Source organism: Equus asinus, chromosome 13 (genome assembly GCF_041296235.1).
Source record: "Equus asinus isolate D_3611 breed Donkey chromosome 13, EquAss-T2T_v2, whole genome shotgun sequence".
Classification (NCBI taxonomy): Eukaryota; Metazoa; Chordata; class Mammalia; order Perissodactyla; family Equidae; genus Equus; species Equus asinus.
This window is the reverse complement of record NC_091802.1, coordinates 61,621,442-61,648,975: the sequence shown is the minus strand read 5'-3', so window position 1 is coordinate 61,648,975 and position 27,534 is coordinate 61,621,442. Positions and strand designations below refer to the sequence as shown.

Here is a 27,534-nt window from a genome sequence, read left to right as displayed (position 1 = left end):
CGGCTGACAGCCTTCCTGGAGAGAGCTGCCAGGTGCGGTGTGAATCTGGACTTACTCTGTCTCCCTCCCACTCTGGCTCGCCCAGCACTGCTCACCAGCAGACACTCTCTCCGTGTATGTTACCAGCCTGACCACCAGGCCCCCTCATTCCGACTGCTCGTATGCCCAAGTTATACTGACGATCCAGTCTCAGAGCACACAACAGCCCCTGGCTGAGGAGAACTGCATCTGGCTCAACGCAACTCTCCACAATCAGACACACTCTTCAACTGTTTATTCCATGATCAGTTACCATAGAGGATGGAAACACAAGTGTATACAGATTGAAAGCAAAAAATACACAATTTCACACAATATATCCAGTTATCAACCCAGATAGGTACAATACGATACGATGAAGGAAACCTAACATGCTGAGGCTTTACAGCATCGAGGGGTTCAAGATGAGCGTCATCACTCATGATAACAAAATCCAAGTGCTTTGAAAAACCCACTCGAGGCCTATTCACAGATGCTTCATTTCACACGCTGAGCCCTGAAGGGGAGTTCCACGATCCTGCAGCTTTCCAGTCATCTGCTAGCCCTTTCCATTTAACTATTTGTGGGCAAACTGCTCTCTTCTTTCTTTAAGGCAAGCTCACACGAACAGTATGAGCAGGGCGAAGGGTCCCATCACAGAGCACAGAGGGCTTCACGGAGCCCAGTTGGGCAACTAGGCCCACTGTGAGGGCAAAGGACCACGGGAAGGAGCTGGGGGGATGCTGGGCCATCAGGAAGCTGTCTTACCCACCTTCTCCTGCCTGGCCCCACCCAGTGGGGACTGATCACACAGCCTGGCCTGAGTGGGTGGCCTGCCTCTCCATTCTCCATCCTTCATCAGTACTACCCATCACCCTTGTTGGGCCTCCCCCGCCCCGAGGTGAGTTCAACTTAAAGACAACGTCAAAGTGCGAGTTTGGGGCCGAAGTCCCTAGTGCCCACAGGGCCCCAAGTTAGAGGGTCTGGTCCCAGGGGGGTGGCTGCTGCTGCACTCTGGCCACTCCAGCAGTGAGGAATGTGGCCCACTGTTGCCAGAACAGATTTTTTTCAAGAAAAGTTGGAAATTCAGATTTGTATGAGCCCCCTGATTCCAAAAGTTTGCAGGTTATACATGTTCTGGCAAAAACATTTTCAAGAACACAAGTAGGTAAAAATAAGAGCCAAGCGGGCAGAACATGGACTGCAGCCTCACAAACCCGCAGCCTGCCTGCTTCCTGTCTTTATTTCCACATCAAATCTCTGAGGCACATGAATCAGAACTTCTGGGGTCTTAGCTCTTCACAGGACAGTTTTTGGATTTTTTTTAAGCCTAAAAGACAGTAGTCTGTCTCCATTCTTGCTCTTTGGGATTTTTTCAGTCTTAGGATAAAAGGCTACTCAAACTGGGAAAATCCTTCTCTCATGTTAAAATATTCCGATCACACACATATTTAAAGATAGCACCACATCAAGCTGAGTGAGGGAGCTGCCAACAATGGGGACAGCAGAGAATTCTGAAACACCAAGTAACAGAAGAAAAGCCGAGCTGTTTTCTTCAGGTGGGTATCAAGTCTCTGATGCCCACACTCAGTGGCTCCTCCCTCTTCGGGCAGCTGACGGGGCCTGCCTCCCAGCCTTCTTGACCTTCACCACTTGATGTCTCGGCTGTTAGCGGGGTGCCCCGGGCCCTGGTACGCGGTGTGCAGGGCTTCCTGGACCCTGGGGGAGTCAGCTCCGTCCAGCCACTCCTGGTACAGCTCCTGCACTCGGGCGCTGGCTTCCGGGGCCCGCACGGGGACATCTGCATAGATACCTTCCATCTGCCGCAGCAGGGCCTTGTCTGCGCGCCCATCCTCGGTCTGGGCTTGGCCTCTGCCATTTAAGCATCCTGAAAGACATGCAGGGAGCTTACTCTTTCTCTCCTTTCGTCTTAAAGAGAAGATGGTTCTGGAACAGGAAAGGAATGACAGTGGTGCATGACATCGTGTGGCCAGAGCCTGGAGCTGGGCCCTGAACTCTCATGCCCCCTGAGGCCTCAAGAACCCCAGTCACAGGCCCACCGTCACGAGTGCTTCCTATTCTCACCTATTTATATCACCCATTAAATGTTTTCACCTAAAACTGAAATAGCTTGCCAACCTTTTAAAACTAGGTAGCTATTATGCAAACCTGGATTTGTTTCTCTTAAAATTTATCAAAACCAGAAGAGCACAGAAACTGTTAATGACCAGCTAAACTACTGGCGTCTGCATAACGCCTTAGAGCGCCAGCCGCCATTGGGCTGCACTGGGGCACCAGGGAGGATGCAGACCCAGGAGCCTGTACACCCACACACTGCGGCTTGAATAAAGAATATGCCTCCTACGTATTGGTGCTACTTACCCTCAGATGTTAGATGATGTCATGATTATATGATAAAACTTCATTTAAAGTAAATGGGACCAAATGTCCACCCTGGCCAAGCCTGTCTCCACTTGTCCCTCAGCAGCACCCAAGAGCTGCACTTCTGACCTCATGTCTCAGCGACACGCAGCCGTGCAGAGGACTCTGCCCACTCTCCCAGTGAGCCCGCTGCTCCCTGGTCTGCCTCTCTCCTAAGAACACCAGCCCTGGATCCCCAGTGGATGCTCTAACCACAGGGCACAGGGGCTTCCCACCCAGCCCCCACCCCGACTGGCATGCTGATGCAGATACCCCCCACCCTGGATGCCCTGCGTGGACTCCTCGGCCCGTCTCACCTCCTGTCCGCTCTTCTGCTCAGGCCACAGACTCTGCCCTCTGCGCCCCTGGCCCCTGCAGCGAGGTCTCCAAGGCTGCGTGTTCCCCCAAAGCCAGCGCTCACCTCTTTACTTCCAGTGCCCTACACCCACCATCCCCAAAAGCTCATAAGCCGTTCCTCTCTACCTACGCTCCTCCCTCCACTGCAGCCTCGTCTCCTCGAGCTCCTGGAACTGCCCACCCGGTATTTCCACCTGAGTATCTCTTGGGCACCCACTACGCAGAGTGGCATGTCCCTGATCCACTCTGAGTCGGCTCCATTGCCACCTGTGGGGCCTGGATGGACCACCAGGGGCCACAAGCTGCATTCCTCCCCGACACCCACACTTACTCCACCAGCAAGTCCTACTGGGGCACCCCCACCCAAGCCCCTCTCATTGGCCTCCATCTCTCACATGGTCCTCCTTGTCACTCAGGGACAGAACCTGGCTGGAGGGCGTGGTGGCCATTCGAGCCCCCTGGGCCAGCCTCAGGTCCTGCGTGCCTCAACTCTCACGTACCAGCTGCCACACGAGCCAGCCCTCACCTGGTACTGCCTAAGCAGTGCCTCTTCTGTAGGGCCACGTCCCCAAGGGATTTCCAAGGGGACACCTGACTGCCTGCCCTTGTCTACCACATGGGTGTGAGGGAAGAAGCAGGACTGTCATGTTACAACTGCTATGGCAGTGTCCATGCTCCCACACAGCTGCTGGAGCTGAGCGAGGCTTAGGGTGGCCAAGAAGGGCCCATTTCCCACAGGGCTGTGGAGGGGTCTACTCAGCCCAGCCCCATGTCTCACCCCCGGCACAGGCGAGGACCTCCACAAAGTGGTACGGGGACTTGCCCTTCTTCAGTTTCAGGATCACATTCTGGATGTTTCGAAAGCCGTACGCAGCAGCAAAGCGTAACAGAACCTCCCCATTCTTTTCAAGGGTGACCTCCTGGAAGTCTTTGTTCCTATAAAATGAACAAAATGGATCTGATCTATAGAGTCCTTCCTCTGTGGCTGGAGAACATTTTTCTGATCTAAGTTTGGAAGTCAGCAAAAATAAAAAGTCTGTGAATAAACACAGAAAAGGCCTTTTGGTCTTGACTAGTGTAAACTCCATAAATAGGACAGTCTCCCCCAACATGCACATGCACACAGACACACGTGGTGGGCTTGGAGTGATCCGCCCTGAAGGGCGGCGCTGCCCACACAAGGAGACAGACGGCTGCCCATCCTGCGCACCTTAGGGTGCGGTAGGTGACCTCCCCCACATCCTCGTTGAACAGCTCCTTGGCTGCGTGTCTGAAGACATGTACCAGGCACCCATCCGAGCTGGCTCCGCCGTGGCGTCTCACCTCCTCCTCCTTGCAGTCTCCAAACCTCACCAGCAGAGAAAAATGACAGCAAAAAGTAAATCAGGTTTCCAGTTTTAGGACTCGAGGTTGCCACATGAACATGAAATCCTTTACAAATATTTAAATTTTGGACAAAGATCTCATTCTTTTTCTTTTTTTGAGGAAGATTTGCCCTGAGCTAACATCCACAGCCAATCCTCCTCTTTTTGCTGAAGAAGACTGGCCCTGAGCTAACGTCCATGCCCATCTTCCTCTACTTTATGTGAGACGCCCACCACAGCATGGCTTGCCAAGCAGTGCGTAGGTCCACACATGGGATTCAAACCAGCGAACTCCGGGCCGCCAAGGCAGAGCATGGGAACTCAATGGCTGCGCCACCGGGCTTGGCCCCAAAGATCTTCTCATTGAGCTTTACTGATCAACACGAAACACCCTTTGTGGCCCAGTCCAAGACAGCAGGTGGAGTTACACTTGGCAGTGCTCACAAGTCATTCCTTTCCTCTGCTGCATGTGTACCAAGGTGCCCCTCTGAACCTCATGACTGGGGACAAGACTAGGAGCCTGAGGGCCACTTGGGAGCCCGCTGGTCTGCACCACGGCTGGGACGAGGATGCTCGGTCAGCCCGGGCCCCAGCGCAGGGTTTGGCCAGGGCACTTGAGTTGCTGACATCTTGTGAACCTCAGCTGGCCTTCCCCTAAAGGGCCACAGGCAGTCCTGATGTCACTCCTGGGAGGACCCACAAATGGACGAGGCGTGCTCTTGGAGGGCCGAGGGCACTGGACGCAGCAGGAGCGCTGGTCATCAGTGAGGGTCACCACCAAAGGCAGAAACCCCGCCTGCAGCTCTCAGTGCAAAGGGACCCAAGGAAGCCACTCTGTTTCCCTGGAGGTGACCTGCCCTTGGGGAGGTCCAAACTCGGAACATGGGGAGCAGATAAAATTCAGAATGGGAGGATGCTGGTACGTAAGTGGGTGGCCCCTATATCAGACCCTGGAAACCTGACTGCCCGCAGCCCTGGTGAATGGCATCCCACACCAGGGTCCTGCTCACATTTGATTCAAGAGCCGGGAAAATGGCCAATGGTTGTGGTGGGGCTGTGTGACGACACAGGAAGTGGCACCCTGGGTGAGAGGCTGCCCCATGCCCACATTTCAGTGCAGCTCATGTCATGGCCTCATCATAAAGTAGGGAGGCCCTGGGACGTACGCCCAGTAGAGCTCACACAGGAGGCCTCACCTCAAGATGCCCCTCTCTGCAAAAGCGACTTACAGAGTGTCCACGGCAGCATCCTTCACTGAGACGTCACTCTGCTCCATTATCTGGACAATTTCACCTACAGACAAATAGGAGGCATAAGGTGCTACGAAGGACACACACAGCCCAGGCCAGTGGGACATCACGCCTCCTCGAGAGCGTTTCTGACAATGATTTTCTTCTCTGTAGGAAATTCTAAGTTAAGGTGACCATGGAGGTCCTCCCTCTCACAGAAAGCAGAAGCCTGTCGCAAGTGCAAAGTAACATTAATAAGATGGAAAATGCTAATAAAACCTAAAAGTCTAATTCCTCTTTCCACCCTTAAAATGAGAGATCTTTGCAAATAATCTCTCCACGTTTCTGTTCCTAAGTGGGAAGCTGCTGGGTATAGTAGCTTGGTGGACAAGACGACCACAACCCACCGGCCACATGTCCAAGACGCTTATCTGCCTGTGATCCCCTGACTATCAGAGCCCCTTCTGTGTTTCCCTTGACACCAGGCTCCTGAGAAAACCCTGAGAGCAAAAGTGACTCTAAATCAACCCGTGGCATCTGGTGTGCAGAGGTGACTCAACATCTGTGAAAGAGAGTAAAAATCTATTTCCACACTCAGAAAAGGACTGAATGTGATTCTTACGAAACCCCCATGTGAGATGAGCTGGGACCCTTGCCCCGTTCCTCAGCGGTGGAGGGTCAGTTGGCTGGGGCCCTCCCTGCCCCTCACCCCTCCTGTCATACTGTCCCCCAGGAGCCTGTGCCGTGGAGGCCATTCCATGGCATCCATGTGCTGGAGCCGTAGGTCAAGGGGAGCTGCTGCCCTCGAAGGCTGCCCAGAGCCGGCCACTCTGCCTCAAGTGCCCCTGGCCTGAGCGCTGTGGGGCCCTGTTTTCGGGGCCCTGTTTTCAGAGCCCGTTTAAAGGAAACCCCTGGGTTTCAACAAAGACTTTAGCTGTCCCTCGACCGACTGCAACGTTTTCTCAACGGCCCTCGGACACCAGGAGTCAGCTCACGCCAGCAACAGAGGACCAGCCGCAGGCTCTCTGCACAAGCCCCGGCAGGGCCACCGTGGGGGCCACCGGCAGTGTTAAAGGAGTAAGCGTGTGCTGCCCACTCTGCTCTGTCTGAGCAGTCTCGCAGTCGGCTTGTCAGAGGAGACCCTCCATGTTGCGTGCGTCTTTCCCACACTGCCTCCCGTCACCTCCTGAGGTCCTGCTGGCGACCAGCTGGAGGCCCCCAGTGCCCAGCCCTGCCCTCCTCTCACCTGAGGTCAATACGCAGTCAGCACCCCGTGAACTTCGCAAAGCTGAAGGAAAATCATCTCGGAGAGCCTCCAGTTTCTTGTCATAGCAAGGGGCCACAACGACATGGAAAATCTTGTCTGGGGACAAGTTCTGTGAGAAAGAGAAAATCTGTGTTCTGGGCCAGGGAGAAGTAGAGGGCAGCTTAACGTTGGCACCCAGAACGTGCCTGGTGGGAGAGCACCACCCCCATCCCTGGCACTTTCTTGGGCACCAGGGCTGCTCTGGGTCCCACAGACCAAGCTCCTCGCTGTACCCGCCCCACAAGCCCACTGAACAGCAGCACCAGGTCCACACACGGCACCGCCTCACTCCAGACCAGTGAGGTGTAGAGGCAGGTTCACCCCAAGAATCCGTAAGGCCCAGAAGCCTGGAACCTCACGGGAAGAAGCTTGGAAAGCTGAGCCTGTTTCCTGCTGAACCTATGCGTAAGGTGATCAGACGTGGTGAGAACAAGCCACTGCTGTCCTGTTACTGAAGGCCTGGCCAGTCTACTTACAGACTTTCCAGAAGCTTTTCAAGTGACACCTTCCTGTGCCGCCCCCTCTGTGCCCATGGCTGAGCCAGAATCAGTGGCAATACCAGGAGCTGGCAGTTGCCGAGTGACGTTCGTGGTGGCAAGGCCTGGGTGGAAAGGCCTTACTCAGGACACACGCCCCACATCACTGCTTGCCCGGAATCGAGCCTGACCATCCCTCAGCAGTGCTGCGGGACTGCCCAGCAGCATTCAGGGCTGAGAAACCCCTGGATTCCCCAAACAGTGGGGGTGCAGCAAGAGCAAAGTTCCCACAGTTCCTTTTTCTGTCCCCCATACTGAACACACACACTGACATCACATTTATAATTTGCCAACTGTGGTGATTTTACAATTCAACCAGGCAAAAAGGAAACATTCCCTATGCATGAACTGATAACGTTCCAAAAGCCCATGTGGCCTTTCTAAGCTGGCTTCAGGTGTTTGGAAGATTTCCACTTTCGCTGTCCTCTCGTCCCCACAGCACCCAGCCACGATTGTTCCCTGGAGGGACTTTCAATCGGGTGTAGAGGACTGTGGGGAGCGGCGCGGCTGCAAAACTGGAGAACAGACCCCAGGACGGGGACCATGGCATGGGCAGCACTGGGGGGTCAGAGCACTCCAGGAGGAACCAGGCCTGGCCACAACCAGAGCTCCCAGAGGCGGCCCCAGATCGCATGTGGGGCTCTGAGTAGGGGCACTGAGAGAAGCAGGGACAGCACAGCGACCAGCTGAAGACAGGGTGCCACACAAAGGAGGGGACCTGAGGCAGCTGAGGGCCGTGGAAAGGAGAACTCATGGGGCCTTTAGGAGCCGGGCTAGGAGTTTTCCTGTCCTGAGGACAGAAGCAGCTAAGGGAGCCGGACACCTACTTGCCCTGGGGCCTGTGGTCTGTGGGAGAGGCCAGGGCAGAGGCTGCATGGGACTTCCTTGGTGCCAGCCTCACCAGGGGTGAGGCCCAGGGCCCCCCGGAGCAGGGTGGGCAGTGCTTCCACTTGGCCTGGGGCTGAGACTACCCTGGCTGTGCTGGATGGGAACCTCCCCCAGCCCTCCCTCCCCACCACCACCTGTTTCCTGACCTGCATGCTGCCCTCTGGGAAGAGAGTGGCTTACCTGCCGTCTGGCGAAGTAATCCTTCACTAGTGAGCCCATGATCTGCTGGGGAGACTTGGCGGTGCAGAGGTGGGGGGTGACGGGGTGCCCCAATACCCGTTCCGCATACCGGACCCAGCCTGGAGAGAGAATGGTCCTGTGTCAGCTGGTCATGGCTGCTTCCTCCCACTTCCCGGCACATGCCAGGGATTCTGAGCTCTTCAGACCCACCCTTCACCCTGGGGTAAATCTGGGACTCCTCTCCTTTAGGTCTTGCCAGGAATGTACAACAGACCCCTCCCCCAAGCAGCTCGGGCTGGGGAATCCCGCAAGACTGGAACCCTGGATCAGAGAGGACAGAATATGAGAAAGTAAGAGCTGGGGCAGCAGGTCTCCCAAAAGAGAGGAGTTTCGAGGAGGAGTTATGAGGCTGCACGGTGCAAGCTCCCCAACACCACTTGCAATGTTGTTCTTGCAGCCAGGACAAGTGGCCACAGCTTGGATGGGACCTGAAAGCCATGAAACCCACCCAGCTTTATTCACTTAGTGGAAATTAATAACCCAACAACCATCCACTTTTTACAGCAATGAAACATGAGAAATGCACACTCCTCAAGTGATTAACTATAAACAGCACAATTTGCAGTGTGCCCACTACGTGCCCAGCTTGGCTGTAAGCATTTCTGGCCAGAGTCACCGACTCCCACTGTGCCTTGTTAGGGGCACTGCTGCTATTGTGGCTTCCAGGGGTGGACACAGGTCAGAGAGGTCAGCGGAGCACAGAACCAGCAGCTTGACCTACAGGAGTCATGGCCTGCTCTCTTGTCCTGCTGGGCACGGCCTGGTGAGGAGAGCATCTGGTGACACCTGCTGACCCCACAGACAGGCGTGCACACCACCACATCCCACTGGGGTGGTGCAGAAGGCTGGCGACAAGCTGCCGGCCAGACCCTGGGGTGGCCACCTCCCTGTGCCCATTCCTGGCAGGCAGGAGCAGCAGGCACCAGTCAGACAGACAATCCCATCTGGGCAAACTCTCACACCACAGCCGTCACTATATGCAGGCCTACACAGGCTTGGGAAACATCCATGCTGACCCACGGGAGCCCTGAGAGAAGCGCTGCTAGAAGACGGCCCCCTCGCCCCAGCCTCTGCATCTGTGCGCGCAACAGTTTATTCAAAAGAAAAACCACCAAAAACAATGGAGCACTTGGGGGTCCAGGGCCACTCCCACTGCGGGTCTGGCCTTGTAAGGCCCCTGCCCACCCTGGTCTCAGCAGCAGTGCCAGCTCCTCCTGACACTCTCTCAGGCAGATTGCGTCTCTGTGCTGTGGGCGAGCTTGCTGCCTGCTGTGAAGGCTTTGCAGGCCACGGGAACCACACAAGATCAGGCAAATCCCAGGCGGCAGGACCCAGGCCCACAGAGACCTCTGGCCAGGGTGGAAGAGGGCTGAGCAGTACGAGGAGGAGGGACAGGGATCCCAGGGACCACAGGTCCCCAGCTCCTGAAGTGAGACAGGCTAGCGCTTCCCCAAGGACACCTCTGATCAGGAACTTGTGGCTGAGCACTGGCCAGGGGCAAAGACGCCGACCTGTGGCCTGGTCAGCCTTGCTAGCTCCCACATCCTATCTGGGGTGCTGGCACTTCTCATGTGACCACCCACCTCACCTCTTCTCAGTGACCATCTCTGAAAGCATGGAGGGTCATGTGCTCAGGGTAGTGGATGGGCAGGAGGTGCCCAGTCGCTCTCCAGACACCCTACTGGGGTTGAAGAGGTTACCTCCCATAATTCTGCTCAGTGCTCGTGGCGGGGTCAGGAGAACACTGCGAGATTCTCAAAGCCCCTCAAGGCCTACAAGTCGCATCCAGAAGCTGAGCAGCTCAAAGGTCCCTTTCCTATGCTAGGCCTGGGCAGAGATGCACTGGCAGGGTGGCATTCCATGGGTTTTGGGGTAGCAAGGGCCACCCAGATGTCGCAGTCCTGGCCTGGACACATCACCATCAATCTGTCTGAGGGAGCACACCAGGTGGTGGTGGGCCCTGCACCCCAGGACATAGGCACCCTGTGTGAGGAATCTATGCCAACAAGCAAGCACAGAAGGGCCCACGGTCCCAATTTCATGTGCCAAGTCAAATCATCTGACCTGGCTGTTGCTTTAATCTCCTTAAGTTCTCAGAAGGAAGCAAAGATGATAATGCCAAATTATAGAAAAGACTTAATTTTGAACCAGATCTCACCTCATCTTCCTTGAGAGGTAGCAGGAACCTAAAAATAGTTAGTTTTGACCTGCTTTGATATAAAGAGCTCAGGAGGAAAATACATCATTACCTGGGAAGAACGTTCTAGAAGCTCCAAACCTATAAGTACAGTAGTCCCCCCTTATCCACGGTCTCATTTTCCAAGGTTTTAGTTACCTGTGGTCAACCTTGGGCTCAAAATATTAAATGGAAAGTTCCAGAAATAATTCACAAGTTTTAGATGGCATGCTGTTCTGAGCAGCATGATGAAATCTTGAGCATCCCCCCTGGGACATGAATCATCTCTTTGTCCAGCAGATCCACACCATATACACTACCCATCCATTAGTCACTTAGTAGCCGTCTCAGTTATCAGATCGACTGTAGTGGCATTGCAGTGCTTGTGTTCAAGTAACGCTTACTTTACTTAATAATGGCCCCAACGTACAAGAGTAGTGATGCTGGCAATTTGGATACACCAAGAGAAGCTGTAAAGTGCTTCCTTTAAGTAAAAAGGTAACAGTTCTTGACTTAATAAGGAAAGAAAAAAATTGTATGCTGAGGTTGCTAAGATCTACGGTAACTTTTATTACAGTATATTGCTATAATGGTCCTATTATTACTATTATCAATCTCTTATTGTGTCTAATTTATAAACTGAACTTTATCATAGGTATGAACGTATAGGAAATAACACAGTACATCTAGGGCTCATTACTACCTGTGGTTTCAGGCATCCACTGGGGTCTTGGAAGGTGTCCCCCGTGGATAAGTGGGGACTACTGTAAACAGCCCTGAAGAGCTCAAAGAGACACTGAACACAGCAAATACCAGGCTGGATCACACAGGAGGAGCTGGTCTGAAGCAGGAGAGGGGACTGAGTGAGGAGACGGCTCTGGGACCGACCTCCTGGGCTCTCCACCAGCACTGCGATCGCTCTGCGGGCAGAGGACTTGCTGGTTTCCGTGGGAATCAACCACCTGCTTGTTACCCACATCAGTGGGTGAGTTCCTATCAGCTAGTGGAGGCTTTCCTCTGAGGTTCCATCTCAACAGGGCCTCCCACACAATGCGTCCATCGCTATCTGCTCATCAGTATCAAGAGAGCACAGGAATTCCTCTCCATCCTGCTGCCAGGAACATGGGCAGAAAACCAGAGAAACCCTGCTCCAGGGGCACAGGTCTAGTTTGGGTCATTTTACATTGCCGCTTCCTTGGCTGGGCAGGACTGAGCCACAGTGACTGGCTGTGTGGCATCAAGTGATGGGCCCCACAGGAGAGCACTCAGACCTGGTGCTGGGACCCCAGAGGCAGGGCCACTACACAAACACCAGGTACACTTCCGAAGGTCACTGAGAGAACCAGGCAGTTCCCCGAGCCCTCAGCTGTGCACATTTACCCGCTGGCACCTGCACAAACACCTACAATGACATAAACCCTGAAGCGGACACCACAGCAAATCTGCATGTAGAGTCAGTTTATACTTAGACCTTGTATACAGAAACTGCCTACCAAGCCCAGCAGAGTTGGGAGCATCCATTTGTGAGTCATTTTTCTAGGAGAACAAACCATATGCTGGAAACAAGTCCCATCTGAAGTGAAGCACATTCTGCGAGGCTGTGGGCTGAATGACACGGCTCAGTTAATGAGTCAACCCATGCGGCCTCTTGGACAGATGGCGAATTTCCTCTTCATGGTTTTATAAGTGGATGAAAAGTATTTCCAAATTCTAAGCAACCATAATGTCAACATTCTATTTTATTACAGCATAATCCTAATGATTGATGGGGTGACATGCAAAATGCTAGAAAAATTTAGAACCATGGTGAGGGAAGGAGGTGGGGGGATAAACTCAGAATAGAAACATGAACAAAAACCTAAAAACTTTATGTAGCCCACACCCAGTTTGGACAGTGTAGCTTTCCTACGCTCTCACAGACCTGATGTATTTAGAAATAAATTTTCACTAAATGTCCTTTACAAGTATAGCACTTCCTTCCTTGTTCCCTTATGCAGGATCTTTAAACATTTTCTTATTCCGAAATTTTCTATTTGTCAAGAATTAAAAAGCCTGTGATAAATCTTCCCTATACCTCAGGCACGAGACGCTTTAAACTAAAACCAATTAAGACTGGTTTAAAAAGTGCTCCTGGATGGAATCTGAGTATCAATTTAAAGACATGTTTTAATTTTGTGATTTTTAAGTTGGCAAAATAGTATTGCCATATTTGGATGTCTGAAATATGTCATATTTTTAATAGAAAATAGATTTACTTTTTTTTTTTTTTTGAGGAAGATTAGCCCTGAGCTAACATCTGCTGCCAATCCTCCTCTTTTTGCTGAGGAAGACTGGCCCTGAGCTAACATCAGTGCCCATCTTCCCCTACTTTATACGTGAGACGCCTGCCACAGCATGGCTTGCCAAGTGGTGCCATGTCCGCACCCGGGATCCGAACCGGCAAACCCCGGGCCGCCAAAGCGGAACATACGCACTTAACCGCTGTGCCACTGGGCTGGCGCATAGATTTACTTTTCTCAACACATAATATGATTGTCTCAGAAACTTTATAAACACGGATAAACGAAGATAAGAAATTAACACTCAGCTGTCAGGTCTCCCTCACCAAACTACCCAGAATTAGTGAACATGTTGGTCGACATAAAACTGTGTATCAGGCCCAAACTTCTCCCTCCTGGTCTGTGAGGCCCACTGACCTCTGACCTCATCCACAGCCCAGCTTGCCCCCAAATGCAGTTCCTGGGAAAGGGTGCCTCAGGCTAAGGAGGCGGCGCTCGCCCTGGGTGCTCACCGGGACAGGCGGAGGTCAGCATGGGTAAGGCCGGCTCCCCCTCGCTGTGCTGGTGGTAGCGACGCACAAACTCTCTCTGACTCTCCAGGATGCTGAAGTCCGCGGCAATTGTTGTATCGAAGACGTAGTGCACCCCTGCAGGAAAGAGGGGTGTGTTCAGCCTCACGTCACATGTCACAGGACCGACTCTCAGCGTCTGAAAACTCCAAGAGACCCACGTAAAGAGAGATGTGGCAGGCAGCTTCCGGAGCTGTTTCCATCACCCGGGACTTCTCTACCAATGGCTGCATCTGAGTATAGGACCGCACACTTGACCTTTTTTCCCAAACAATAGTATGTATCATTTTTCACATCAAATAATTTGTTCTCTCTTTCTTCCTCTTTTTCTCTCTACGTGTATATCTATACAAACACCTTACAGTACTCCATACGTAAATTAGTGGAATATTTTAAGTTACCAGCAGCATTCTCTTCCAGTTCACTGCCTAAATTAAATTTCAGTCTGTGACAGTCCTTGATCTCTTCTAAAGAAAAAATAAAAAGAGTACATAATCTGAGCACACCATTATGATGGTCTCAATTTTTTTAATAGACTTTTTTTTATTAAGATTATGATAGTTCACAACCTTGTGAAATTTCAGTTATACATTATTGTTAGTCATGTTGTAGGTACACCACTTCACCCTTTGTGCCCTCCCCCCACCCCCCCTTTCCCCTGGTGACCACCGATCAGATCTCCTTGTCTATATGTTAACTTCCACCTAAGAGTCGAGTCATACAGAGTTCGTCTTTCTCTATCTGGCTTATTTCACTTAACATAATACCCTCAAGGTCCATCCATGTTGTTGTGAATGGGACGATTTTGTCGTTTTTATGGCTGAGTAGTATTCCATTGTATATATATACACCATACCTTCTTTACCCAATCATCAGTTGATGGGCACTTAGGTTGGTTCCACGACTTGACTATTATAAATAGTGCTGCGATGAACACAGGGGTGCATGAGACTTTTGGAATTGCTGATTTCAAGTTCTTTGGATAGATACCCAGTTGTGGGATGGCTGGGTCATAAGGTATTTCTATTTTTAACTTTTTAAGAAATCTCCATACTGTTTTCCATAGTGGCTGCACCAGCATGCACTCCCACCAACAGTGGATAAGGCTTCCTTTTTCTCCACAACCTCTCCAACATTTGTCACTCTTGGTTTTGGATATTTTTGCCATTCTAACAGGTGTAAGGTGATATCTTAGTGTGGTTTTGATTTGCATTTCCCTGATGATTAGTGATGATGAGCATCTTTTCATGTGTCTATTGGTCATCCTTATATCTTCTTTGGAGAAATGTCTGTTCATGTCCCCTGCCTGTTTTTTGATCGGGTTGATTTTTTGTTCTTGAGCTGTGTGAGTTCTTTATATATTATGGAGATTAACCCTTTGTCGGATAAGTAACTTGTAAATATTTTTTCCCAGTTAGTGGGCTGTTTTTTGTTTCAATCCTGTTTTCCCTTGCCTTGAAGAAGCTCTTTAGTCTGATGAAGTCCCATTTGTTTATTCTTTCTATTGTTTCCCTCGTCTGAGGAGTTATGGTGTCTGAAGAGATTCTTTTGAAACTGATGTCAAAGAGTGTACTGACTATACTCTCATCTAGAAGACATTGTTTCAGGCCTAATCTTTAGGTCTTTCATCCATTTTGAGTGTATTTTTGTGAACGGTGAAAAAGAATGGTCAATTTTCATTCTTTTACATGTGGCTGTCCAGTTTTCCCAGCACCATTTGTTGAAGAGACTTTCTTTTCTCCATTGTAGGCCCTCAGCTCCTTTGTCGAAGATTAGCTGTCCATAGATGCGTGGTTTTATTTCTGGACTTTCAATTCTGTTCCATTGATCTGTGCACCTGTTTTTGAACCAGTACCATGCTGTTTTGATTACTGTAGCTTTGTAGTATGTTTTGAAGTCAGGGATTGTGATACCTCCAGCTTTGTTCTTCTTTCTCAGGATTGCTTTAGCAATTTGGGGTCTTTTGTTGCCCCATATGAATTTTAGGATTCTTTGTTCAATTTCTGTAAAGAATGTTATTGGGATTCTGATTGGGATAGCATTGAATCTGTAGATTGCTTTAGGTAGTATGGACATTTTAACTATGTTTATTCTTCCAATCCATGTGCATGGAATGTCTCTCCATCTCTTTATGTCGTCATCAATTTCTTTCAAGAAAGTCTTGTAGTTTTCATTGTATAGATCTTTCATTTCCTTGGTTAAGTTTATCCCAAGGTATTTTATTCTTTCTGTTGTGATTGTGAATGGGATTGAGTTTTTGAGCTCTTTTTCTGTTAGTTCATTGTTAGTGTACAGAAATGCTACTGATTTATGTATGTTGATTTTATACCCTGCAACTTTGCTGTAGCTGTTGATTGTTTCTAATAGTTTTCCTATGGATATAGGAAATAGTTTTCTTTGGGGTTTTCTACATATAAGATCATGTCGTCTGCAAACAGCAAGAGTTTTACGTCTTCATTGCCTATTTGGATTCCTTTTCTTTCTTTTTCCTGCCGGATTGCTCTGGCCAACACCTCCAGTGCTATGTTGAATAAGAGTGGTGAAAGTGGGCACCCTTGTCTTGTTCCTGTCCTCAGAGGGATGGCTTTCAGTTTTTGTCCATTGAGTATGATGTTGGCTGTGGGTTTGTCATATATGGCCTTTATTAGGTTGAGGTAGTTCCCTTCTATACCCATTTTATTGAGGGTTTTTATCATAAATGGATGCTGGATCTTGTCGAATGCTTTCTCTGCATCTATTGAGATGACGATGTGGTTTTTGTTTCTCATTTTGTTAATGTAGTGTATCAGGTTGATTGACTTGCGGATGTTGAACCATCCCTGTGTCCCTGGTATAAATCCCACTTGATCATGGTGCATAATCTTCTTGATGTATTGCTGTATTCGGTTAGCCAGAATTTTGTTGAGGATTTTTGCATCTATGTTCATCAGTGATATTGGCCTGTAGTTTTCCTTCTTTGTGTTGTCCTTGTCAGGTTTTGGGATCAGGGTGATGTTGTCTTCATAGAATGTGTTAGGGAGTGCTCCATATGATGGTCTCAATTTTTATGTTGATTTTTAACTATCTTTTTCTTAATAAATTTTTTTTATTGGTAAATAAACTTGAGATGAAAGAACGTAATTTCAATAATTACAGTAAAATAAATTAAGCAAATAACTTTAATATCTGCAGCCAATCTTAAAGCAGCCATTGAAAAGAAATATTATAAATATCTTCAGTGTCATCTTAAAGTACTGTTTATTTTTTAAAAGTTTTCCCCTAAAACAGGGCCTTTCACCATGAGAAGATACAGCATCTAATAACTCTGACCTTTGGTAAAACTAGCCCAACCGTAGTCTTTGTAAGGCTAAAGCACAGAGCATAATTTAATGAGTCCAGGCTTGTAGCTGCAGCTTAGTTTCGGCTGTAGCATGTTGTGTGCTGAGAAACAGCTTCACACCATGAGCGCCAAGGAACAGCGAGACTGGCAGGTCAGTACTGCAGATGTTTATTCTAAGCGTCATCTTCTTTTATTAGTAATTCCCAATGTATTGATGTCTTTAAAAAGCCAATGTGGAAAAATAAAAACTGATATTTGGGAAAGAGCTCAAGTTCCTCTCTTGTTGATGGACATGCATGCAGGTGCTCAGGCTGTGAGAACTCCACTGGGGGTGGGGGCAGTTTTCATCTGACAACAGATGATACAGAGGCTTTCCTACTGCTATCTGAGGCAGCGTCACGCCAGTGTTCATTCGCACTTGAGTCCTCTGATGGTGTTTTAGACGGCTACCGTTCATTCTTCACACAAGGGACACAGCCCATTCTCTTCCTGTTCTGCTCTTCAGAGAGCTTCCCAGGAAACCAGATACCAATCATTTCACACGTGATTCTCCATCACATGAACACCCTCATGGCCCCCATGAGCCAGGGTGCCATGACACTGCTCAGCAAGTACAGGAGTCTCCCAGGTGTCCCTGGCCACCCTGTCAGAAAGTGGTCAATTGCCGCTCCTGGAGGGGCCAGCCCCAATTGTAACAAAACACCTGTCTGCGTGGCAAGGGGGTAAGTGACACCAGCTTACTCTGGGTCAGAGGCGGGTCCTCTTATGTTCCATGAGACTCTCATGGAAGTTCTTATCTACTCTCTGCCCTTGAAAATGGAATTCTAGAGATAAAGGGCGGTTAGAAACTCCAGTTACAAATTCACAATGACATCAAAGACGCCTCACCAAGACTTTTGAGGAAGCCAGAGAGTCTTCGGGATGCATCAGTCACACTGAGGCTGAACTTAGCAGCAAAATAAGGCAGAGACTGAGGACACACCGACACCGCCAGTACCTTGTGCTCTGAGGTATTGCATTTCTAGGAGAAATAGAGAAGAATATCAGATGTGGTGATCATATAATGAGTGAAAGCAAGACAATGAAAAATCCAGAACCAAGAGAAGAAAATAGATGTTCTAAGAAAAAACTAATACACAAACACTGGGAAGCACAATTAAGGAAAAAGGAGAAAGAAACTAGGATTAAAAAGTGGGACATCCCAATAGTTAAAAACTATTTTATATCGATAGGTGGATAATTTTAAAGGAAAAACATAAATTGCAATATTGGTCCATAAATAACTGAAATGATCCAAAAACAATAAAAAAAAATACATATAGGTATCTCAATTTAAAAAAACACACATCCTGAAATGGCATCCAGAGATCTGTCCCCTCAGAGGCCTCAAGCCCACAGCACTTAGCGGCAAACTGTAGCAAATTTTTAAGGAGTGGATAGTTCTCACCTTCTATACACTGTTGTGAAAAAATACCACACAAACAAGCATGAAACCACAAGTCTATCAACAGCCCGAAACCAAAACTAGACCCTGGCAGCTCAAGAACCCCCTAGAAAAACAGGAACAAATTGAGTTCAGAAGCATGGACACATCACAGACACATGAGACATAACCCAGGAAAGCAACGTGAGCAAGGATGTTCTCGTTAGAAAGCCACAGTCACAGTGTGTCCAATCCCTAACCTGGATATTAGAGAAGACAGGATTCTCCTGCAGTGGCCCTTCAGGTCAGAAGCTGCTGGCCAATCAGGACAAGTGGAAACCTGAACAGCAGGATTCAGGATTTGGCAGCAACGTCTCACCGCGGCCTACCTGAGGACTGGTCTGGTTCAGTCACCGAGACCCACCTCACAACTGAGACGTGCAGGCCTAGGCTGATGTGGGAAAGCGAGATGATGCTGAGGCCACCTGTCCCTCTGGGCGGGAGCATGCCTTCACACGATGCCTGGGGAAGCCCCGGCCGACAATGCCATTGGGGTGCCAACCTGAAGCAGGCTCTCACAAATCCCCATGATGCTCTCAGCAGCTGGACAGGGTTTCCGTAATTTGTGGCTGACAGCACCCTAACATTAAGTCGGAAGCGGGAAGAGGGGTGTGAGTCCCAAATGCTGACGGAAGAGGTAGGGCAGAGGGTGGTCTGCTGCCAGCTTCAGGAGCCAGTCAGGGCTTCCTGTCCCTCTGCCTGGTGCCCTGCCTGGGATATGCCCAGGGCCACTCCTCACTGCATTCTCACTCAAACGTCACCTGCTCTGAGCCAGAGTCAGGGCTTCCTGTCCCTCTGCCTGGTGCCCTGCCTGGGATGCCTCCAGGGCCCACTCCTCACTGCATTCTCACTCAAACGTCACCTGCTCTGAGGGAGCCAGAGTCAGGGCTTCCTGTCCCTCTGCCTGGTGCCCTGCCTGGGATGCCTCCAGGGCCCACTCCTCACTGCATTCTCACTCAAATGTCACCTGCTCTGAGGGAGCCAGTTTGTGACCAGGAGGAGACCAGCCTGAGTCCAGAGCTGGGGGCGGCAGGGCAGAGAAACAGAAACTGCTTTCTTCCTGACGACAGCCCTCTCAGTCAACCCAGAACCTCTTACTTGTAAGCTTTCAGTTTCATGAAATAACCATTTCCTTATTGTTTATGCCAGTTTAAGCTGGATGTCCATTATCTGCAGCTGAAATGCTGACTGATATGGGTATCTACCAGATATTTCTGCAAACACGTATTTAATAGTAAAACTTTATAAGCATTTTCACTGAAGTCTGAAACAAGTCTGAAACCACTGCTACTTGAGATGGATTTAAAAGGTCCTAGACAATATAATCAGAAAAAGAAATAAAAGGTATCCAGATTGGAAGAGATAAAATTTGTTATTTGCAGTCACTAAACCTAGAAAACCTAAGACTATCTAGGAAACGATTAGAATATTAAGTTTACAAAATAACCATATGCAAAACAGACATGGAAATCAATAGCTCTCCGCATACCCACAGCAGTCAACACTATAGAATGCAGTGAAATAAAATGTAATGTATGTAACAGAACAAGAATAAAATCCCAATCACATCAAAAACAAATGACAGATACAGAGAACTGAGGAATAACCCGACACAAACACTTATAGGGAAAATTACAGACCTTCAGGTCACACACAATAACTAGAGAGACAGCCCACATTCATGGATAAAAAGACTCTATAAGGGGGCTGGCCCCGTGGCTGAGTGGTTAAGTTTGTGCGCTCCACTGCGGCGGCCCAGGGTTTTGCCGGTTTGGATCCTGGGCGCGGACATGGCACCCCTCACCAGGCCATGCTGAGGCGGCGTCCCACATGCCACAACTAGAAGGACCTGCAACTAAGATATACAACTATGTATGGGGAGGATTTGGGGAGATAAAGCAGGAAAAAAATAAAAGAAGACTGGCAACAGTTGTTAGCTCAGGTGCCAATCCAAAAAAAAAAAGACTCTATATGGTAAAATATAATTTCCCTCCAAGTTAACCTATAAAGTAAATACAATTCCAGTCAAAATTCCACAATTAATATAGAATAACGTAAGATTAGCCAAGAAAATTTTGAAAAAGCAGAACAAGAGAAAGATGGGCCCAACCAGGTATTAGGGCACAATACAGAACAATTTCAATCAAAATAGTGTGGTACAAGCATAGGAAGAGAAAAAACACGAAGAGAAGATAAAAGAATCAAGAAATAGAGTCACGTCTCTGGGAATCTGGTTTATGACAGAGGTGGCATTTCAGATCAATGAAGAGTGGAAGATGTTGGGATAACTGGCTTTTTCAAATGCAAAAAAATAAATTCTAACCTCACACCATACTAAAATAGAAACTGCAGAGTGTTCAAAAACAGAACTTTAAAACCATTAAAATAAAACATATAAACTGCATGTCTTACAGTAAGAAAGGCTTTCTTTTAAAAATACAAATTAAAAACTATTAAGGAAAAGACGGAGTTCTACATAGTTCCACGAAATTAAATAACTCACGTGTGACAGGCGACAGACACAAACCCTAGGAGAGAAGAGAGAGCCTGGGAGAAAATACCTGCAGGGCGTGCGGCTCGAGGCTGATGATGCTGTGCAGGGCAGCCGGAGCCCAGGCCCTGGGCAGCCTCCCGGGCCAGCTTACCCCTGGACTGCTCCATGCGACGGAATAACCCTCCAAGTTGTTAAACGCCTAAGGCCAGGGTTTTGTTACCAGCAGCTGAATGCAATTTTGAACTAATAAAGACTACAAACAGGCAGCGTAAAATGTAAAATATCAATGAACACGTCAAAGAGCTTCAGTCTCACTAACAATCAGGAAAATACAAATGAGGTACTTTCTACCCATCAGATTGGAAAAATATTGTGAATTTGATTATCAAGTGTGGTCAGGATAGCTGGACACGGGTATTCTCACCCATCACTTGTGGGGGTATAAGGGGAAACAGCCACTTTGAGGGCATTCAGGCATAAACTATTGACAGTACAGAATGAGAAGTCTGCGGTAGGAAGTTGTGTTATAATTTAGCCGACTTTGTTGAATCTAGTAAAAACAGCTAAAAATATTTTGTTCCAGGAGGACAAGGGTGAGCAGGTGGTGATGGGCGTTCACAGTGTGCACAGTAATCGTGACCGACAGGTGAGGGTCTCCTGCTTCAGCTTTCATCCTGCTCCTTGCTCATGGACCGCCCAGCTACTCACACACCAGGAAGGACACACTCAGACACAATTAACGCTGACAAGAGAAAGATACATATTTCTATCTGAAGTTCTGACAGAAAAATGCTGGATGACGTACCCAGGAATGTGCCACAGGAGTGGGTGGCAAACACTGAGAAGACCGCTTGGTTCTATCCTGACACTCACGTAAACCAGCCTCTCTCAGGGACTCTGCCTTGTCCTGGCACACCACATAGTACCTAGACAGCAATGCGGGCTTCATGCAGCACCTACAAGGCTGTGGGGGTCAGAGCTCTGCCGCGCTGTGCAGAGTGGGGCTTGGGACACTGGCTGGGAAGCGGGGAGAGAGCAAGGGCAAACCGAGGTTCGCTCTTCAGCCTCATCTGCCTTCACCTTCCCTTTCTTTCCCTTTAGGAAAGCCGTTGCTGGAAGCCATGCAAGACTGAGTAGTTCTGTGAGGAGGTCTGCATGGACAAGCCGAAGGTGCCTAACCTTGCCCCAGCCTCTGAGGATGCCCCAAGGGCAGAATTGTGTCAGCTCAGCCCTGGTAACATCCTGTGACCTCGGGCAGGGGGGAGGCCTCCCCAAGCCAGGAGAGCCTAGTCAGTGGTGCCAGCCAAGCTGTGGCCCATCAGCGAGGGAGCATGACTCTGGTTCCGATGGGGAAGGGCTCTGGGCAGGGTTGACTCTGGCAGGGGACACAGTGCCAGGGCCAAGATGCACACCCGCTGTCCCAGCAGAGGCTACTGTGCCTCAGCTTGACCTCCACCTGCCTCCCCCAGCCACAGTGCCACCGAGCGCCCAGGCCACCATACCTTATTAAGGTTCAGAACGCGGAAGAAGTCCTTTGCATTCTGCTGGGAAACCTGGACTCCTTCCTCTGCAGTCACACAGCTGTCACACGCCAGGCAGTCGCTCAGAAATATCTTGGCATCAGCCAACTTATGGAATTCTCCTTTCTACAAAAGAAAGATGATTTGGCCTGATTCTTGAACAAAAACTTTTTTTTTTAAAGACTGGCCCTGAGCTAACATCTGTTGCCGATCTTCCTTTTTTGTCTTTCTCCCCAAAGCATCCCCACCCCGTACACAGTTGTAGGTTCTTCTAGTTGAGCTCTGTGGGACGCTGCCTCAGCGTGGCTTGATGAGCACTGCCATGTCCGCGCCCAGGATCTGAACCAGTGAAACCCTGGGCCGCCGAAACAGAGTGCGTGAACTTAACCACTTGGCCATGGGGCCAGCCCCCAAAAACTCTTTAACATGCACTTCTTTAAGGAGTAACAGCATAAATGCTACATAGGAAACTGCAATGATCTGGGGGCCTGGCCTGGCACTCCAGGTGCTGGATGGACACAGGGTGTGAGTTTCAGTCCACGCTATCAGGTAGTCACAAAGATGACAATGCAGGGTGGAAGCAGGCCAGCACGGTCATGTGGTAGGAGGAAAACCAAATTCCCGTGTCCTGGGAACTGGCTCAGTCCTTCTCCTCCTCCCTACATCCCCTCCTCTGTTGCCTCTGGAGGCTCCTGCTCTCGCCTGCTTAGCACAACCTGGATGAGCTCCCTCAGTCCCATGGCTCCCCATGGAAGCCTACAGCTGGCCTCCCCGCAAGGCTCAAAACTGGCCTAGTTCACCACTGGTTCTGGCACTCCACGGGCAACAGGGTCCTCACACCACCCAGAACTGAGCTGTGGATGCCCAAGCCTGCGTCTCAGTAAAAGTGACTCAGCTCACGTGGATACTCAGACTACAAACCTTGGCATCCTGTCCTCTCCTGACTAGCACCTGAGCCCTACTCCCCTGCTGCAGCCACCTTCCCTCAGTGGCGGAGATCTGCCAGAACACAAGCCACACCTCCTCTGCTCAGAGGTCCCCGACAGCCTGCGGCCCTTGGCCCGTCACTCTGCCTGGCTCTCACTTCCAGCTGCACTGGCCTCTGTAGTAAATGCCTGGGCTCCCCTCTTGGCCCTCACCTACTGCAACAGCACCAGGCACCACCTGGCACTTATGTGTGGCGTCTCCTCGGAGAGAATGCCAGCTCTGAGGGTGCGATCCTTGTCTTGTTTCTCAGCACCTCCAGAAGGCCCCACATACTGACAGTGGTCAACAAATATTTGGTGGATAAACGTATGAACATTCTGAAGCCTACTGGAGCCATTTCAACAAACTGATGAAAGCTCCTGACCGGTGTGCATTTGTTTTTCTTTCATATGTGATTTGGTAAGAGGTGGCTCTGGGTGGGCCTTCCTGTCCATAGCACCTCTGAACAGGAGCACATACTGTCACCTCCCTCCTCCCCACATGCCAGAGTGTCACTGTGCAGCGCTCACCCTGGGATCTCACTCCATTGCAGATGCACCTTCAGGACAAGTGAATCGGGCCCAAGAATTTGCACTTCTTTTTCTTTTAAAAAAGACTGGCACCTGAGCTAACATCTGTTGCCAATCTCTTTTTGTTTGGTTTTTTCTTCTTCTCCCCAAAGCCCGCTAGTACATAATTGTATATTCTAGTTATAGGTCTTTCTGGTTGTGCTATGTGGGACGCCATGCCAGCATGGCCTGATGAGCGGCGCCACATGTGCACCCAGGATTCGAACCTGCAAAATCCTGGAAATCTCAGGCCACCAAAGTGGAGCACGTGAACTTAACCACTCGGCAATGGGCCAGCCCCCAAATCTGCCCTTCTAACAAGTTCCCAGGTGGAGCCAGAGCTGCCGCTCCAAGGGTCGGGAGCACGTGGCCTGGCACACACCTGGTGCCTAACAGATACTGTTGCGCTGCACTGAGAATGCTGCCTTCACTGCCCCTGCAGAATGCCCACATCCACTCTGTGCAGCTGCACCCAGCTGGGCTTCCTCCAGGCCTGCTGTGCACCACCTGGCCCTTTCTTCTGCAGGCTCTCACCCCTCGCGTTCCTTCCTCTTTCTCCTCCTGCTTCCTCCAGACACCCATGCTGCAAAAGCCTGCCCACCGCCCCTTCTCTCCAATCAGCCTCACTTCCCAGAGCAGCTGCCTGGCTGCCACCACCCGCCTCCCCCCAGCACTTCTCCAAGCTCTGCTTCCAGCGGAGCTCTCTCCCTCCCAAGCTCCAGACAGACACCCTGAAAAGCTCAGTGTCAACGGAGCTCAAAGTGCACTGAACCCTCTTTCCTGCTTCTGCCACTCTGACTGCCCCCCCAGATGCCCCCAACACTCTCTGTCTCCCAAGTGGTTCCCTTCCATTCTCCCCCTGCTCCAGCCAGCTTAAGCCGGCTGCCTCTGTCACCTGCCCTGAAGCATATATCTGCTCTATCTCCTTGGCCAGACAGCCTCAGGGGCTCCCACCAACCCTCCCTGTGCACCCTCCACTCTCACCACCCCTCAGGGCCCACTCCAGGAGCCTCTTCCCTGACCTGCTCATCCTAACAGGATGTCCACCCACTGTGTTGGCAGGGTGCCCACTTAGGCAGTGTACACACGTTATCTTGCTGTCACCACAGCCCTGGGAGGGAAGTAACCCAACTCCCTGTGTCACTGATAAGAAACCCGGGGCTCCCAGGATTAGGTGTCCAGCCAAAACGCTGCAGCCAGAAGGCAGGCATGGGAGGCCCCAGTCGCCCTGGGTGCTGGTCTCGTCCCCTGTGGCTCGCTTGCTAAGCCCTGCAGTTGCTAGGGCGCAGAGCAGTGCCGGTACACCAGGGAACCCAATCAATGCCTGTCAGGCTAAGTGTCACATTAGGACTAAAACAAAGAGAAAACTTGCGACTTGCCAATTTCCCATTTGTAAAATCAGTACTACTGCCTGGTAAGGGAAGAAGGGACTTTAACCTCCCCCCACCACACCCTCCTCTCTGTAAAACGGGGACAACAGGAGGGCTGACTTGAAATGCTTGTTCTGAGCACGAAATGAGATCACACGTAGAAAGCACTTGCTCTAGTGCCCAGTTCAAGGTATGTACCCAATAAACAAAAACCACCACTGCTGGCTAAGGAGGATTTAAAAGTTCAGGAAGTAACCTAGAATGGACTTTTCATTAAAAACAAACTGTAGGTTTAAATATTACACCACTATTTCTAATAAATGACCAATCTTACCCTGAAGGAAGGTTGTGTGCCTTTGACCGACTGACCTGCATGTGTCTGGCCCCTGACAGGGGCACTGCTTTAGCCTTTGCTCTCTCACTTCTTTCTCAGAGCAATGATGTGAACGGTGACGTGAGCCCGCAAAGAGGAGAAAAACAGCAACAGCCATTTACTTTGGGCTGATACAGAACTGAAAAATCTACTTGCCTCTCCATTCTCCTGGGCCGGACTCAGTACATCGACTGATGCATTCTCTTGGTCATCGGTTTTTGTTTTTTTACTACATTCCTTGAAAAGGCAAAGGAACACGTGAAAAAACAACTTTTAATCTGACTTTCTCAATTAACAAAATGTACATACTCTCCGACCAATTAACTATGTCTAGGAATCACTTCTACAGAAATATACGCACCTGTACTTGTGGAGACACCCGCGCCCCCCATATCTGAACTGTTTGCAAGTTAAAACTAGAAGCAATGTGTCCTTCCATCAACAGGTAAATTAATGCTCTACTACCTGGACACACCTATACTGAAAACACAGCGAGCCAGGATTACGTGTAATGCTCTGAAAAGTTATCTTCTGTACCACGTTAAGCCAAAAAGAACAAGCGATGGAATATTTATGCTACGATCCCACTTTTGGAAAACAAACAACCCCCCCGTGCACGCACTACACGGTTCTTATCACAGCCTGGAAACAAGGGTGGAAGGCTATCACAGTCAGCCTGGTTACCCGCCTGGAGAGGACCTGCCCGTTGCCTTCCCACCCTTCAGCACTGTTTTGTCACCACAGGTATGTAAGTTCCCGGAAAGTATAAAAACCCTCAAAAACTTTTCTGACCATTGTATCAAGCGTTCACATGGAGAATGGTGTTTGCTGTGACAGCCCTGAGTGGTAACAGAGATAGGTTACCTCTTCCGGCTTTTTTTTTTTGCTTCAAGAATATTTTGAAAGGCTGGACAAGCGCACTGAGGAGTAGAAAGACCAGTCCGCACCCGAGGACACCGTTAGCTCGAGGGCAGCCGGAAAGGTGACCCGGCCGCAGGAGCGCCGCACACCCGGGAGGAGCGGCTGGCGTGCGCGCCGCGGCTCGTCTCGAGTAGACCACCCCGCTGCGGCCCTCCTCCACCCATCGAGCCGCCTCTGGCGCTGGTGGACACAGGACCGAGTCCGAGAGCCCCGAGGTTTCCGGTCAGCGAAGCGGTGCCGACCGAGGGGCCCTCGAGCTGCGGACCCGGCCCACGACTGCGGTGCGCCCCCAGCGCCCGCCCACGCTCCCGACCGCGAGCTCCGGGGACCAGGCTCCGAGGGCAGGCACCACACAACCCCGAGCCCCCGACCTCGGCCGCGACCCCTGACCCCCGCCCCGGGACCCTGACCCTGGCCCCCGGCCGGACCGAACCCCCAGCAGCCCCGATCCCGGCCAGACCGACCCCCGGCGCCGGCTGGGACGTAGGGGCTCACCTTCCGCGTGCAGTGCTCACACTTCATCTGGAGCTGGGCGGGCGGGAACCGGGACGCGCGCTGAAGGAAGCACGGGAGACGCGGTCACCGCCGCCCGCTGCCCGCCGCCCTTTGTTGTCGTCGCCCCGGCGCGGCCCCACCCCCAGCATCTCCCCTCGGCCAATGAGAGCGCCGCGAACGGGCAAGCCACACCCCTGAGCCAATAGGAGCGCGCGGAAGGCGGTGCGGCTCCACCCTGCACGGCTCTGCCTAGGCCAATGGGAGGACCGAGAAGGGGCGCGCCGGGCCCCGGAGCCAATCGGAGCGCGTGGGGGCGGAGCGTGGACCGCCTCGTCCCGACGCCGCGGAAGCCGGGCGGCTTTTCGTGGAGATCTGCCGGCCTCGCAGAGCGAGCGAGAGGATGGTCCCGAAGGGGGCGAGCCGGGGTCGTTCCGGGGATCTCGAGCCCGTCAGCTCGGGGCCGGACACGCGTCTCCCTCCCTGTTCAGGCCGGCGGAGACAGCGCCTCTCCGGCCCGCCGCCATTGCCGTCCCGAGGCGTGTCACGTAGGCCGGGCGAGGCGGCAGTGCGCACGCGTGTGGGACCCGGGCCCACGTGGCGCGCCGAGAGCACGAGGGCGGGTGTGAAGTGGGTGTCGCGGA

General features: G+C 50.9%; 1 protein-coding gene across 1 annotated transcript; it reads right to left on the bottom strand.

Annotated features, from left to right (window-relative positions):
- Positions 1–259: 259 nt before the first annotated feature.
- On the bottom strand, positions 260–27,449 carry NARF (nuclear prelamin A recognition factor). The gene is made up of 11 exons (XM_014864978.3): positions 26,894–27,449; positions 25,634–25,714; positions 22,182–22,325; positions 17,591–17,723; positions 13,327–13,461; positions 8,300–8,418; positions 6,636–6,765; positions 5,390–5,453; positions 4,007–4,144; positions 3,575–3,732; positions 260–1,906 (listed from the first exon to the last, which is right to left on the bottom strand). The coding sequence occupies exons 1-11, from the start codon at positions 26,918–26,920 to the stop codon at positions 1,665–1,667; spliced, it is 1,371 nt and encodes a 456-aa protein (XP_014720464.1). The 5' UTR covers positions 26,921–27,449; the 3' UTR covers positions 260–1,664.
- Between the last annotated feature and the right edge of the window lie 85 nt (positions 27,450–27,534).